Raw genomic sequence first — 17,264 nt, 5'->3', positions numbered from 1 at the left:
GCAGTCTTGTTTGAGCCGACCTGCCAACCGGTACACATTTTTCATACCAAGCACACATTTTGCATCAGAGTACACTGATACAATTTATCACTAAAAAGAATGCAAAAAGGCTCAAGTAAAAATCAATTACAGTGCCACAGTCTATCGCCGCAGCTATTGTGGCGGGTAACTGTGTCCAAAACAAAACTATTAAGCCGCGTTCACACTGGGCAGGACGCGAGCGACGGCGGTGACAGGTTGCCATGTAATCCCTGTTGAAGGACGCGTTGTGGCGCCAAACCACGCAACGCGACGCCATGGACGCGAATGAAGCGACGTGAATGAAGCGATTGGCGCATTTGTGGCGTGATATCGCATCACGTCACGTTGCCCTCCTCCCCAAGTTGAAAAAGCTGAACTTTTTTGTCTTGTCGCGCTGTGATGACCAATCAGGGACTGGATATGTAGTGATGTGGAGATGTCTGGAGTTTGACTGAAGATGTGAACATGTCCTGTCTCTGGTAGCAGCCTGTGAGCAGGACTTATGTCCCTTTTGTCCTTTATTTCACAATTATGACAGAGTTTTTGGGGGAAGAGTGGGCAGCGGCAGCGGACAGTTTTTTTTTTTTTTTTTTTTCACGTGCGCACACAAGCGAATCATCCATGAAGATTATTTTAGTTATTAACTACACAGATGTATAATAAAATAAATGGTGACTGGTTTATGAACACAATTATGACAGAGTTTTTGGGGGAAGAGCGAGCAGCAGCAGCGGCAGCGGACAGTTTTTGTCATTTCATGGGCGCGCGTGAGCGAATCGGCCATGAAGATTATTTTATTTATTAACTACACAGATGTATAATAAAACAAATGGTGACTGGTTTATGAACACAATTATGACAGAGAGGGAGCAGCAGCAGCGCAGCAATGGCAGCAGACAGTTTTTTTTTTTTTTTTTAATTGTTTACATGCGCACGTGTGAACGGGACAGGAGGTCCTAAAACTGGGTCTTGCAGAGGTGGAAGGACCACTGAAAGTGCCTGTCATCCAGACGCAGCTCCTGCAACATATAAAGATACTCCCTGAATTGGGAACTTCTCATGAGGATGTTGTGAACCCAGGGAGGCCCCGCTGGCGACGTTTGTCAGCTTTCCACAAAAAATAGAGCACAGCAACTCGCTCCGTGTGATCAAGGTGTTTTGTTAACTTGACTGACAACCGGAGCCGGTGAGCGTAATGGAAGCTCCTCCTATTTGATGACGCACTGGGGCGAATTTTCGCAGTGAAAGCAGAGCGACACACCAGGCGATGGTGGCAGACACAAATTTGTGGCGTCGCGCCCGGTGTGAACGCGGCATTACAACCACAAAGAGACCGCTAGCAGTTGCTGCGCTGACTTGCTGTGCTGTCAGTGGTGAAATTTTGGTGTGACATAATTTGTATAACAACATTAGCAGAAATTGGTAGCTTGGTGATATTAGCTCCACTGTTACACCATGGTAGTAAGTCCCTTCAGCTGCTCCCTTGTTTGCACTCGGGGTCGCCACAGCAAATCCAAGGTGGATCTGCATGTTGAATTGGCACAGGTTTTACGCCGTGCCCTTCCTGACGCAACTCCATATTACATGGAGAAATATGGCAGGGGTAGGATTTGAACCTTCTGCACTGAAACCAAGCGCATTAACCACTTGGCCACCACCCCTGCCATGTTATTGAGGTAATAAACCGGTCATAATTTTTAATACCTGCACCTAAGCCACCCGTTATAAAAACCACCGCCCAGTCCGCAAATATACATATACGTATATTAATAAAACACCTGAACTAAGGTTAGCCTGTTAGCTTTAGAGTGTTTGGTGAAAAGCCAAATCTGCCACTTACGAGGCTAAGCTTCAAAATGTAAGTGCAGCTAACACCAGAGCTCTTTTTTGTGGCAGTTAAGTAAAAGAAAAGCTGAAACTCCTGTATGGAGCATGTAAAAATAGTGAAATATTTTATTATAATTTTTTTCAAACTGAGAAAAACAGTTTCACTTATTTTGTTGCTATAGTTTATTTATTCATGGAACATTTTACTTCAGTTGACATTTCACTTTAAGTGACTGTATATGGCTTACTTTATTTTCAGGTGCACTCTCAGTCAGAAATTATTTTTCCTTCAAAGTCATGCTTAGTCAGAATTTCATTCAGTAAAGCTTTTTTGCAGGGATTGGCCAGAGCTACTGTTAAGTGGTTTAGGTACACTTATTTCTGACAATAAACTGGCTATTCAAAATATACTTTGTGTGTTTCTGTTTTAGGAGTTTCTGTTTTTGGCTGCACACACATATCAACTAGGCAGGCCTTATGTTGGCTAATCAGATTGGAAAGGCTTATGGGTGTAATTGTTGGCCTGAATCAGTAAAATTGTCAGAGATCGGAGGAGCGATTGAGAGGTTTTGAGCCTGCCCCAGAAAAATGGGGCATTTTTGCATTCTGAGAAACCAACATTGCACCCACTGAGTTAAAGCTTCACAGATTCTTGAGAATTGTGAGTTTCTTAGAATGGAAAAAAAGGAGAACCACCCCCTTCTCTTTTTGGGTCAGGCTCAAAACTTCCCAGTCGCCCTTTGTACCTCTTACCTTCAGCATCCACCAACTATGCAGCAGGTGGCAGTGTTCAGCAGGTGGCAGTGTTCAACAGATCTCAGACATGCCTATGCAGTGTTAGTTAAGCAAAATTATGTTGCTTTTTAGATTGATCTGGTGCATCAAGGTTTACCAAATCTTTTATCAGTTCATCCTCATTAAATGCCCTTGTAGTTTGAAGACCTACAAGAAGATTTATTGCTTTTGATTCATTATATTAAACTCAAGTGGATTCATTCATTCTTCCATCTAGTTATTCAGTGACTCAATGCATTGTAAAGGGTATGCTTATGTTTTTGCAAAGACTATGGAAATCTTCTTTTTGAAAGTTTGAGTGGATAGGTTACAACCCCAATTCCAATGAAGTTGGGACATTGTGTAAAAGGTAAATAAAAACAGAATACAATGATTTGCAAATCCTCTTCAACCTATATTCAGTTGAATACACCACAAAGACAAAGCTTTTTTGAAATGTGTTACAGGCATCCATTTCAAAATTTGCAAATATTTGCACAAAAACAAAAAAGTCTATCAGTTTGAATATTAAATATCTTGTCTTGTTTGTCGTATTTCCGCAGTACGCAACGTGTGCATTACAGATTTTACAAATAGTTTGATATTTTGATGGGGGAAAAAAATAGATTTACTCCATTTGGGAATAAGGCTGTAACATAACAAAATGTGAAAAAAGTGAAGCACTGTGAATACTTTCCAAATGCACTGTAAATAATCCAAAATTGGCTGAGCACTTCTTGTAGATATAATGTTATATGGTCAAAAATTATGGAGTTTATATTTAATTTTTATAGCGTATTTTAGGTATTGTGTAGGGTTTGCAAGTGTTTATGTGCAGGGCAGAATAATGGCGTGTTCGTGTGCAGCTGACACGCTGTCGACCGACTACCGCCTAATTAGTGCGATTACTGCACAGCTGGATTGGCCAGACATTTTACTGCGCTTTATCAAAAGAATGACTAACTCGAAGAAGCCGTCATGCCGACAACTTCTGCTTCAGCAGAGTCTCTCTATTTTAGGACTTGAGGACTGTGTCTGGGGAGTAGCAGTCTAAATATAAGAGAATGGGAAAACTGAAACAGCCTTTTATGAAAAATTGTTCCTCTTTTTCCTTCTTCTTCATTTCAGAGTTGTAAAAAGCTTTTTGACTTCAACTAATTTTTGCATCTCAAGTCATCCGAATCAGATTGTTCATATTTGATTACAAAGCACCTTGATAGTGATGTGGTTTAATTTTTTTTTTTTTTTATAAATGAAGCATTCCTTTTTTGTAAGAAAAATGTGTAAATAATTGGATGTTTTTTCATTCATATTTTCTTTTGTTACACGAAACCGTTTATTCCCAATGCCCTTCTCTATTTTTTTTATTTTCTACTCTGTGATCATCTTAATCTGGCTCTCGTCTCGTCTCTCTTGCTTGACTTCTCTTTCCTCGTCTGACCTTTTTCCACCCTCTCACTGTTATCACTTTTTTTCACCTCCCTTCACTACACTTTTGCACCCCTCTACCTCCTCTACCTCCTCCTCCTCCTCCTCTCTCTCCTCCATGCTCCATTCTCCATCTCTGCCGATTGATCTGGCATCTCTCTTCTCTCTGTACCAGCCCGTCAGACCAGCGCTGCTCCTCCAAACCCCCGCTGAACTCCTCCGGTGTGACATCTCGGATCCTCCTGCGGCAGCAGCTGATGCGGGACCAGCTTCAGGAGCAGGAGCGGCGGGAGCAGCAGAGACAACAGGCCTCGCATTACCCCCAAACTTCGGCAACCCAAACCCCTGCCATCAATGTCAATGTTCCGGTTAGTTTGCCGCCTGCTGCCCAGGTGCCAATGGAGGTACTGAAGGTAATCCATAACTTTCGCATTTATTTATTTATTTAAATACGACAGGCAGCTGTCTGTGCAGTTGCGGCGCAGTTTCCGCTTCTGGAAGTAGAAGTTGAATGTGTCACGGTTGCAGTGTGAAGAGTCCAGGCAGCGCTGTATTTATAGTCTATATTGACTGCTACTCATGTGGACAGTCAGACAATTGGGGTTTTACTACAGCCAGGTTTAAGAAGTGCAAGAGTGAGTTGAAGTGTGTTACAATGTGTATATGGGGATTATCTTTCCTGAGAGAATTCCTCTTTAATGCATGCTGTGCTCCCAGCCATTTGGATTTGGCCATCTTTAATCCTATTTGCTCAGCTACATTCACATCTTTTCATAGCTTTAATTCGCTGGCAGTCTGAGGGACGGGAGACTGTTAGGATTTCCTATACAATTAGAGACCACTGCGTTTGACGCAGTACAACTTCAAACTCCACGCAGGTGTGTTTAAACAAAGCAGTAAGTACGTTTCTGTATTATTTCTCAAATCTGTGTGTGATTTCGAAAGATTCAGGGGTTTTAGGATTGGACTTTTCTTGCCAAGTTTATTGCTCAACATTTTTGTGTGTGTGTGTGTGTGTGTTTTTTCCGTGCATTACATTTTAAACGGCTGTATAATTGTGGATGTTTCTTATGAAATTGTTCTGCACTAAAGGAAATGTTTTATAATGTATATTTATGTTCGAGCTGCATATTTTTCAGCATCATAATATTCATAACATTGGAATTAGTTGTTCCTCAAAAAATGTTACTGCTATTTTGTGCATTTAAAAAAAAATCAACAGGAACTATACGGCGCATCTGGAAAGTATTCACAGTGCTTCACTGTTACCACATTTTGTTACATTACTTCCAAAATGGATGAAATTCATTTATTCCCTAAACATTCTGCACACAATACCCCATAATGACAATGTGATAAAAGTTTTTTTTTGTTTTTGTTTTTTGTTGTTGGTTTTCTTTTTAGATTTTTGCAAATTGATTAAAAAAAAAAAAAAGGAAATCACATGTACCTAAGCATTCACAGCCTTTGCCATGAAGCTCAAAATTGAGCTCAGGTGCATCCTGCTTCTATTAGTCATCCTTGAGATGTTTCTACAGTTTAATTGGAGTCCACCTGGGGTAAATTCAGTTGATTGGACATGATTTGGAAAGACACACACCTGTTTACATATATGGTCCCACAGTTGACAGCGTGTCAGGGCACAAACCAAGCATGAAGTCAAAGAAATTGTCTGTAGATCTCTGAGACAAGATTGTCTTAAGACACAAATCTGGAGAAGGGTACAGAAACATTTCTGCTGCCTTGAAGGTCCCAGTGAGCACAGTGGTCTCCATCATCTGTAAATGGAAGAAGTTCAGATCCACCAGGACTCTTCCTAGAGCTGGCTGGCTGTATAAACTAAGCTATAGAAGGAGAAGGGCCTTAGTCAGGGAGGTGACCAAGAACCCAATGGTCACTCTGTCAGAGCTCTAACATTCTTCTGTTGAGAGAGGAGAACCTTCCAGAAGGACAACCATCTCTGCAGCAGAGTTTTCCAAAAGGCACCTGAAGGATTCTCAGACCATGAGAAATAATATTCTCTTGTCTGATGAGACAAAGACTGAACTCTTTGGTGTGAATGTCAGGCATCATGTTTGGACGAAATCAGGCACCATCCCTACAGTGAAGCATAGTGGTGGCAGCATCATGCTCTGGGCATTTTTTCAGTGGCAGGATCTCTGAGACTAGTCAGGATTGGGGGAAAATGTTGTCAAGTTGTTATTATGGGGTGTTGTGAGCAGAATTTTGAGGGGGAAAAAATGAATTTACTCCATTTTGTAATAAGGCTGCAACATAACAAAATGTGGAAAAGGTGAAGCTCTGTGAATACTTTCCGGATGTACTTTACATTGAAATCATGTAATAATGCCTGATAATGGGGCAAATCATAATTTATGTTAACCTTTGCTGTTACGTGGACGTTGCTGTTGTTGTTGGCAACAATTACTTTACGTGCCTGTATTGCCTGTATAGCAGAATAACAATGAAGTGGCATTAAAAAAAAAGTGGAAAATACGGTTAACGTCACTTTTTAAGTCAAGAGATTTTTTTTTTAATTTGCTTTGTTTGGACTATGATTTTAGAATGGCATTTACCCGTTTTGCATGTACGTTCTTATCAATGGTGGTAGTTTGGAGCCTTTGATGGAGAATAGTGCATGCACGAGTGTTTAATTTACACTGATACACCGCACACTGTGATGACTCATATCTGTGCACCGTACATTCATCACTATGGATGTGGAGCAATGGTAAAAGACAAATGCAGCATATCTGTTGAAAGCATCTCCTTCATCAAACAGCGTACACGTTGTTTACTCTTCATAATCTGCAGCTGTTTGAGAGGTTTACAGCCGACCCCATCCCACCCGCACCTAACCCTGTGTACAATACATGAAGTTGGAGTAATTTCTGCGGTTGGGCTCGAGCTTAGAGACATTCTTCATTGACTGAATTTGTCAACTGAAAAGGCCGATGCAGCTTGGCGCTGTTGAGCTGGGTTAACCTGCTCCCCTGTCTGTGGGTAGATTAGCTCGGAGGTACCAGGCAGAGCTGCTGGAACTCAAAAAGTGCAAACATTTAGCTTAGATGAGTTTATCGAAAGAGTGATTGGACCCTTAATTAACCAAGTGACCTCTGACCTTCTGCGGAATAAGTAAGGGATCAGTTTAGGGATCAAGACAAAGGCCTTGCCACACACTGAACGCTAATTCAGTGAAGAATGCTCATAATTAGCCCACAATGCTTTAATTCCGTGGCATACTTAGGAAAAAAAATAAAAAATAGAGCTTTGAAATTTACTGTTGGATAACTTCTTGAAAGGGTTAAAAAAAAAAAAGATCTGTGAATTTTTTTTTTTTTTTTTTTTTTGTATTATTATGGAAGGATTTATGGGGCCATTAAAAGTACAAAGTGCCTTTTGACTCTTAAAAATGGGCTTTTGGGGGAATTATACAATAATTCTAGCTCATGATCCCAGTGTATCACAGTGCAAAGATTGCCCACATGTGCAACACTATGGTTTTGTTGTTCATTTATAAAACAAAACAACTTATAGAAAGTCTTTATTCTGCATCAGAAATAATTATTCTTTTAGTCAATCAATAGCAAATTATTTCAAAACTGTCAAAATCATTGAATGGCAAGTTGTTGAATGGTAGAGAATCAAATCAGCCTGTGTTTCCAGCTTCTCAAAGGAAATTAGTGCTTTTTTGTTCTAAATTTCTTTATTTTAAATTGGTTTAATTCTAAATTAAATATATTTGTGTTCCTGATTATTGACTTTGCAGATTATTGGCTTCTGGGAAATATAACAGTCACTTACTGGTACAGTCAGGTTCATTATTATCTGGACAGTTACACAATTTCTGGAGTTTTGCCTCTGAACACCACCACAATGGCTTTGAAATAAAACTATCAAGTTATGCTTGTAGTGTAGACTTTCAACTTTCACATTTAATTCACAGTGCTTAAGAAAAATGTGCTATTAATCAGTTCAGAATTATGGGCATTTTTAAACACAGTCCATCCATTTACAGAGCCTATAAGTTATTGAAGAAGCTAAATACGCTGGCTCCCCCCCACCAAATTTAAATGTTTTCTGCTGACATATGGTCATGCACTTATCTGTGGTGTTCATTTATTCTTTCATTTTCTATAATGGCTTACTCCAGTTAAGGGTCACGGGCAGTGATGCCAGTAACACATTACTTAGTAACTTACTTAGTAACACGTTATGCTAATCTGACCATTTTTTCAGTAACGAGTCATCTAAGGCGTTGATCTTTCCAAATCAGTAATCAGACTGAAGTTACTTCTCCAAGTCACTGTGTGTTACTATTATTTTTGCATTGCGGGTCAATCGCAGCATTAAACTTGGCCCGTGGGCAGGGAGTCGGGGTTCGACTGAACTGCCCACTTTCAATGAGCTGCGAGCTTTCATCCACGGTTTTCAGCAGCCTCTGAGTTGAAAAAACAGTCGTCCTCTCTCAAAGCGCGGTGACAACAGCACACCTGTACTGAGCTTTACAAAGACATTTTTATGCTCTTTTTTCCCACTTTATTTAAAACTCTGAGCCGCTCTGTGTGTCCTCACTAAAAACAACTGATCCGCGATGCGTTAACAACTAACACTTTAATTCCACCCATATGCACCTAAACTCTTTCCTAGGACGACATGATGTCAAAAAAAATATTGATAAAATATTCTTACCTGTCAGTCTGGTCGAGTTTTCTGCATAAATAAAGGTTATCCATTCTTGCTGCTCAAATGGCAAAGCAGGGGCGAATCCAGACAGAAAGGGGGCGTGGAGCGGGGCAGGGATGTGGTCCTCCATAACACCCCTAGATTTAAGGTCCAGTTTTGAAGCCTTTTTTTTTTATTGCTGCTACTACTACTACCCACTGATACTACTTATAATAATAACAGTTCAACAACTAAAATGTTTAGAGAGAATTTAAATGTTAGAATGAATTTAATAATTACATTTATAAACAATGTAGATTAGAAATTGCAAGTTTTACCATTACAGTGCCGTCAACAGTTAAATATGAGGTTAAATATGAGGTCAAGAAAGATGTCTTTATCTTATTTTTTTATGAAACAAGTACTTATGTTCATTGAAGTCAAGAAAGGGTGACTATAAAGTGAGTATTGACAAAATGGGTTATCATTTTCATGTTGAGGTGGCGGGAGGGTGTTGTTGGCAGTTGCTGAAAGTAACTAGTAATTTAACTTAGTTACTTTTGAAACTGACTAATCAGTAAAGTAACTAAGTTACTCTTTCAAGGAGTAATCGGTAATCAGTAATTGAATTACTTTTTCAAAGTAACTGTGGCAACACTGGTCATGGGGGCCTGGAGCCTATCCCAGCAGCCACAGGGCATGAGGCAGCGTACACCCTGGACAGGACGCCAGTCTATTGTAGGGCTATCTATGTTGTTAAACTTCTTAAACCTTATGTGCCTTCTTGTGCCCCAGAGTTGCAGGATGTTGCCTTACTCTGTGTTCCCACTAGGGCTGAAACTAATGATTATTTTTATATTTGATTATTGTGTTGATTATTTGATTAGTTGTTTCCTCTATGAAGTGTCAGAAAATAGTTTAAAGTGTCTATCAGTGTTTCCCAAATCCCAAGATGATGCCCTTGGACATCTTCTTTGTTCACAACCCAAAGATATACAGGTTATTTGACAGAGAGGAGGAAAGAAACTAATCATGAATATGTGAATATTCACATTTAAGAAGCTGAAATGAAAGAATTTGGACTTCAAAAAAATGACTCAAAATTATGAATCGATTATGAAAATAGTTGGAAATTAAGTTAGTAGTTGATTACTTGTTGATTAGTCATTGATCGGTTAATCACTGCAGCTGTAGTTCCCAGGAGTAAAAAGAAGTCGGCTGCCTGGAGAGCCTGATCGTGCTCCTATTTTGTGAAACAATTTGCATGTTGACATTAAAAAGTGTCCTGGTGGCTTCCACAGTGAGGGAATCCACCAAGACGGGAATAGTACAACATAGTACAACATAGTACTGCATCTTGCGTCACCAGTCACAGCTTCATGGTGCAGCAGAACAGAGGAGGGATTTAAAACACACACACACACACACACACACACACACACACACACACACACACACACACACACACACACACACACACACACACACACACACACACACACACACACACACACACACACACACACACACAAAAACACCAGGCCAGATCTAGGCCTGGGTCTCTCATGTGCCTTCTGGCAAACTAGCTGAAATGTCATATCTTTATTTTCAACTACTATTTTTTACACTAATTAATGGAGAAATATATATTCAATTTTTCCATCAATTAAACTTTTGAAAAAGTTAAAATTTGTTTAGTCTGTCTGATGTTGACTCATGCAATGTTAATGAACAGTTGTAATGATTAGAAAAGTGATTATACTTAAACAGCTGCTAAATTTGTTCATGCCCAATGATGATTTAGGTTGAAGTAATTGCTTTTTAACCACAAAATAAAACATTCAAAAACATTGTAAAAGCTTTCTTATCTTTAATGGTTTCATGGATTCTAACAGAATCTAAAGAGAGTCATACAGTTGAGTTTTTTTGGGGTGATATTATAACACCTCCTGTTTATGTCAGAGGTACGAGCCACATGCAGACTTGCTGTGTTGTGTCTTTATTGTTACCGAGACATTTTCGCGTCAGACTTGTGTGCCCACATTGCACAGAGCACGTTAGCAGCTTAACTGTGAGACAAAGTGGCCTATTCTTCTAGTCTGCCTCACAAATGGAGCATGCTTGTTAATATATCCTGGTAGAACCATCATGGAATGCCCAAAGCATGCACGTCTTAAAAAAAATACAAATCCACATTTGTGATTTTCTGACAAGTACAGCGGCGGGCTTTGTGTGTCTGCAGATGCAAGCACTCCTGTTTGCTCTGTTTGCAGATGTTGGAGTTTCATGTTACATTTCCAAACGGTATATTTTGGAATGAGTGAAGTTTCGCAAAGACATGAAAATGCACTGATCTGCTGATGTGTTTGCAGTTTTTTTCCCACACTAACAAGCTGAATGTGTCGTACTATGTATAGATGTAACACTGGGAATTAACACTTGTACATTTCTATAATTGAGGCTTATCTGAGAGGTTTATTTAGGCTGATTAAACGTTATTACTCCCACCAAAGAGGTTATGCGAGCGCTAGTCTTTGTATGGTGGTTTGACTGATTGATAGGAGGATATCTCATAAAGATTGTACTTATATTCAGTGCCGTATGTCAATGCAGAATTCATCAGAATGTGATTTCAAATTATTTTATCTTACTTTTTCCTTTAGCAATACAGTGCAACGCCTGCATGGCAACACCTGCATGATAACATAGTTAAAGGGGTCATAGTACACTCGTCAACAGTTTTTCTTGCATGCAGGTTTATCAATGGATTTTGGGTCATTTGGGGGCACTGAATCCAAATCTGGTGTTAGTTTTTGCCAATTACATCACGTTTTTGAGATTCATTCATTCATTCATCTTCTACCGCTTAGTCCATTTAAGGGTCGCGGGGGGCTGGAGCCTATCCCAACAGCCATGGAGCGCGAGGTGGGGTACACCCAGGACAGGACGCCAGTCTGTCGCAGGGCCACAAACAGACAAACAAACACAGACACACCCACACACACACCTGTGGACAATTTGAAGATTCCAATCCACCTAACCCGCATGTCTTTGGATGTGGGAGGAAACCGGAGCACCCAGAGGAAACCCACGCAAACACGGGGAGAACATGCAATCTCCACACAGAAAGGCCACGGGAATTGAACCCATGACCTTCTCGCTGTGAGGCAACAGTGCTAACCACTAAGCCACCGTGCTGCCCGTTTTTGAGATATGAAATCATATTTCTCATATCAAGCATTGAAGCAAAAGCTGCATTCTCATACGACTCTTTGGCCCCATAAACAATATTACAGTTCTTGTTCACATTTTGTGAACCTGGTTTAAAAACTGTGCTTTTGAAGATCCTTTTGTGCATGATTAGTGGTGTCAAACTTCTGAGTGAGTGAGCAACTTTTGCATAATCTATCAATATGGAACATGCAGACTGCAAAAAAATATGACGTGATAGAGGAAGTATGAGCACAGATTCAGATTCAGGACCCGAAAATGATCTTAAATCAGTTTTCAAAGTCCATGCAAGAAAAAAAAAAGTTTCTGTTGACCAGTGTTATTCATCTTTTTGCCAAGCTGTTGTAAATCACCTGGTGCCTTAAGAAACAGGTAGCAAAGTTTGCAATAAAACCAAACCCCCTGAGGTGATGTATCGTAATGGTCCCTGTGAATAGATCTGTTTCTGTTCCTGGTGCTTTAACCATTTATGACCTGTAGTTGTTGTTGTTGTTTTTAGAATTTCCAGCTATACAACATACCCGAGCCTGAACATGTGATAATGGAGATATTTATTTTTGTGCACAAACTGGCAGAAAAGCTTTTTGAAATTTCAAGAAAATGAGTGTGTATCAAGTTTAGACATTCTCACATTCAACAACGATGATTAAAAATATTAAAATATTTCGGTGAAGAGACAGTTTTATGTCAAGTTGTAGATTTATCAAAATGGTCATTTCATATACACACCAAACCTGCTGCTCAGATTAAAGTCCAACTATTGAATGATTTAGAATTATTGAATAAACTAAAACAACAGCAAGAAGAACGTATGGCATTTGACACCAGGCTGATCACTGTTTTGACACAGAACTGACATGTGCCTGCTTCGTGCCAAATCATATTTTATTTTCTAGCCATTATACTGTAGAACTCAAAAAGACATGTTTAGCAAAAACAGATTTTAAAAAACAGGACTTTCACCCTTCCTGGCCTTGAAAACAGATATATTTTACTTTCGACTAAACCAGGACATTCTGAATCTGTGGTTCAGAGGTTGTTCCAGTAAAGTCTAAGATCAGTGCTGTGAAAAGGTTTTGTGCACCCTTGAGCTTTTACATGTTTGAAATTTTTCAGGACAAAAAAAAAAAAAAAAATCAGGCTTTTTATATTAAAATTTCTGAAATTATGCCATTTAAACTGAGTGAAAAGTAATCTCTATATCATGAATTAAAGAAATAAAAGCCAAAATGATGGTGTGAATAAGTAAGTGCATGCTTTAGTATAACACATATAAACCATCACTTTTACATCCAGTTTTCTTCAGACTGGATGTTTTCGTATTCTCAAAAACTAATGCATAAGAAGGAGACGAGTGAGGAAAGCCACCAAGACACCCAGACAACTCTGAAGAAGTTATAGGCTTCTGCAGGTGAAAGTGGAGAAATTGTGCACAATACAGATTTAGAATTTTGCATCACCACACATAGCTTCATAGTGGAGTGGAGCGGAGAATAATTTTCTTTCAACAAAACACATCAAATATAGGCTCGAATCTCCGATGTAGTAAGTCCCTTCGACTGCTCCCTTGTTTGCACTCGGGGTTGCCACAGCAAATCCAAGGTGGATCTGCATGTTGATTTGGCACAGGTTTTATGTGCCTTCTGGTAAATTGTAGCTGAACTTTCAAGTTTTAGTTTTTTAAAAATCCTCCTCTGTACCACTTCATCATGAAGCTGTACAACTGGTAATGCAAAATTAAAAAAGTGCATTATGCACAATTTCTCCAGTCGCAGCCAAAGAAACCTATAACTTCTTCAGGGGTGTCGGGGTGTCTTGGTGGCTTTCCTCACTCTTCTCCTTCTTGTACGGTCTCTTAGTTTTTGAAAACTGCCTGCTCCCCACAGATTTACCATAGAGTACCATACTGTATGTATTACTTCATAACTGATGGAAATAAAATCCATACATAATCAGTGTCTTGGAAATGTTCATGTGTTTGTCTCCTGACTTGTCTGAAGAAAACTGGATGACATAGTGATGGTGTGTGTGTTATACCGTACTTATTCACGCCATCTTTTTGGCTTTTAGATTTTTATTTCTCTTAATTCATGATGTAGAGATTAGTTTTCACTGTGAGTCTGAAAGGCATAATATTAAAAATTTTAATTGAAAAGCCTGATTTTTTTTTTTTTTTTTTAAGTCCAAAAAATGTTCCAAACGTAAAAGCTCAAGGGTGCACAAATGTTCTCACAGCACTGTATGATCAAAAATACAAAAAAAACAAGTTGTAGGTCTTCTGATTCTGCAAAATCAAAAATATCTTTCAGGTAAAATAAAGTCAGTTCAGTTTTGGGTTTTTTTTTGGGGGGGGGGGGGGTTAAAAAAGGAAGAAAAAGTTGTAAATGGTTAAGATGCTAGCACTGTTGCCTCACAGCAAGAAGGTCATGGGATCGATTCCCAGCTGTGGCCTTTCTGTGTGAAGTTTGCATGTTCTCCCCGTGTTTGCGTGGGTTTCCTCCAGGTGCTTCATTTTCCTCCCACATTTAAAGACATGCAGGTTAGGTGAATTGGAAACTTTATAATTGTCCAGGTCTCCTTTGCAAAAGAGAGCTTGATCTCAAAGGGACTTACCTGATTTTAGGTTAAATTAAATTAAATGGCTTTTTGTTTACCTTTGTGCACATAAGATCCTTAATTTCCTGTTTCATTCTGCTTTTGGGCAAGAAACAGACAGTTGTGGGACTTGTACTTTAATCCTTTGTTCAGTGTCTTTATTCTATTTTTAAACAGAAAAGTGCCTCTAACAGCCTCGTTAATGAGTGAATATACATGAAATGAACACTTAATAAGACATTGAGTTTTTGTGCCTGTGTAATGGAAATATTTCTGCACGTATAGAAAAACAACAAGCGGCTGGTCAGGATGAGGGGGGAGAAAAATAAGCAAAGAACATATCATATTTTACAGTGCAGAATAATATTTTCTTGCCAGGGGCCCACAATTCTGAGCAATATATTTAGAAATGCTCGAAGATCATGTAGCTCACTGAGACCAAAATTAATCTGATGAGTAATTTATCACATCCAACATTTAAATGATTTAAATCTGAGATAAGATAAGCCTACACATTGTTTGCCAGGGCAATTTACAACTCAGGAACTACATGAGAATGGCACTGGTTTTGTTGTCTGAATTACAGAGTTAAAATATTTGTTGGGCACATTCTATTCTTGTCAGATGTTTGTGTCCAAATGGCGCCTTCATCTCTGTTCGACAGTTCAAATGTGTCAGACGATGTACAGCATTTAGTGAGCCAGACAGGTAGCTCCCGAGTTAAAGAGTTTCTGGACCAGTCTTAAATTTAAAAGGCCTTTTTAAGTCTAAAAGTTTACATTTCAGCTTTTATTCGATTTACGTAGTCAGGAATAAAACTAATGGAGTCTAAAAGTGTCCATTTCAGTTTTCATTTATTGCCAACTAAAGAATGATTTGTTTGGCAGAAAGGCAGAAACAGTTCAAACAACATATCCAAGCCAAAAGCAGTAGTTTGATTATATTAATTCAGAACCGGCTCCTCAGCCTGTTTGGGAGTGTGTGACCCTGGTGCATAGAGCTCCTAGCAGCTGCACAAGTCTGACTGATATTATACAAAATAAGAAGGAAGCAAAGAAGAAGGTCTGTGAATTGATATGCAGAATTCTGTTATGTTCAGTAGTATTTTATTCACTGATTACTAACTTACCAGTGAGGTAGGACATGGTTTGGACCTCTAAATCACTGAGTGGACCAATAAGCAACAGATTCTGGTTTCTACTTGAAACATAAAAATGGGTACAGTCATGAAGCAAAAGCATGAAAGAACAAATACGCATACACTATCTTTAACAGAACTTTGACACCTACTTTGAGTTCCACCAGAGCTCCCTGAGGTGAAGCCTGCAGCATGGTGAGGTTTTGTATTTTTCCTGGAGGAGTTACTTTTATTTTCTTTAATAATGGGTGTTTTCAATTCACTTTCATCAGATATATTACGTACATATATGTCACCTGTTTCTGAGAGGTCTTGTAGAATACCACTTTTTTTCTCCCTTCTTCTGCTGTTTTTTTATTTATTTTTTTTTAAACCCCCTGCTCTGCCTGCAATGCCCATAATACTCAATGATATTAATATTACATTGCGGCCAGCTGAATGGCAACAATTTGTGTAGGGATGCAGAGTGTACATGCATTTTTGAACTCACTTATGGAAGACGTGTCTGACTGTTGCACTCTTTGCACAGCACAAGACAAAACTGGACTTTAGACCAGGTTTTAGTCGAGTAAGAGAGTGGTTTCAAAAAACAATAACCCAATAACACTAACCATTGCTGTGCAAGAAGTAGACCAGAGTTCACAAGGATTAGAATGAATAAATTCACGTTCATAGTTTACCATTTATGTGTTTAACAAGTTTACGGTCACTTCATGTAATATTTTGTTTCAAGAGTGAGAATGAGTTTTTTAAATAGAGCATCTTCAGTAAAATCAGATACCTATACCATTTATAATGGTTGTGAATATTAGTACAGAGTTACATATTGTAGGCTTCTAGTTGAAGTGTAAAATAATATGTAAAGACATATTTTCTTGGTTTTCACATATACATTCAGCCATCAGCTCAAGAAGGAAAACTATTCACCTTCCAAAAATGCATAATGCCCTTCAAACAAAAGCAACAACTAATTATAGGTATTCTGCCAAAATAGCAGATGTGAAAGCTGCCTTGTACCATGGGCCGGATGGAGCACCCAATTTTGGTCCGATAAAGAGTTTGCTTCAGGTCGAATGAATTTGAACCATGGTTCGGTGCGTTTGCAGTGTAAAAGCACTTTTTGGCAAGGCCACTCTCCATCTTTGCTTCTTGTCAAAGATAAAACAACATCTGTTTTGTCTTTTGCTGTGGCGGGCAGCAGTTGAAAATATTTCTCTTTTGACAGTATATGCTGTGAAATCACTCCAATCAATCCAAAAAAGGAAAATGTTTGAAATTCAGCGAAGTGCTCTTAAGTGATCGCCATATCAGCCAGAAAAAAAACTAAAATAAGAAAATCCAAACTAACCAGCCCAAATGTGCACAAACATGAACCTTCTGCCATTCCAAATTTTCTCTCATGCACCCCCTAGTGGCAGTCTGCGTGTTCCAGTTTGAGAAACCATGGTCTTTCAAGTGACAGATGATGCCAGTGCATCAGCTGTACACTCTGATCACATTTTCAGACCAACGCGCCCACATGTGCGCAAATGGTGTTGTGATTTAGAGGACATGGCTGCAGTGCATAAACGTGACAACTGCCTCA

The 17,264-nt window shown here is 39.1% G+C and overlaps 1 protein-coding gene across 2 annotated transcripts in view; it reads left to right on the top strand.

The window, feature by feature from the left end:
• The window catches only part of mitfb (melanocyte inducing transcription factor b), a 71,406-nt gene that overhangs the window by 27,925 nt on the left and 26,217 nt on the right, over positions 1 to 17,264 (top strand). The window contains exon 2 of one of the 2 annotated variants that reach the window (XM_034172904.1): positions 4,226 to 4,463. In XM_034172904.1, coding sequence (XP_034028795.1) covers positions 4,226 to 4,463 — 238 coding nt within the window. Of the gene's footprint in view, positions 1 to 4,222; positions 4,464 to 17,264 lie in introns of both variants that reach the window. The other variant, XM_034172903.1, reaches the window with a different exon arrangement.

This window comes from Thalassophryne amazonica, chromosome 6 (assembly GCF_902500255.1).
Source record: "Thalassophryne amazonica chromosome 6, fThaAma1.1, whole genome shotgun sequence".
NCBI lineage: Eukaryota > Metazoa > Chordata > Actinopteri > Batrachoidiformes > Batrachoididae > Thalassophryne > Thalassophryne amazonica.
The sequence above is the reverse complement of the archived record's forward strand: the minus strand, read 5'-3'. Positions and strand labels throughout refer to the sequence as shown.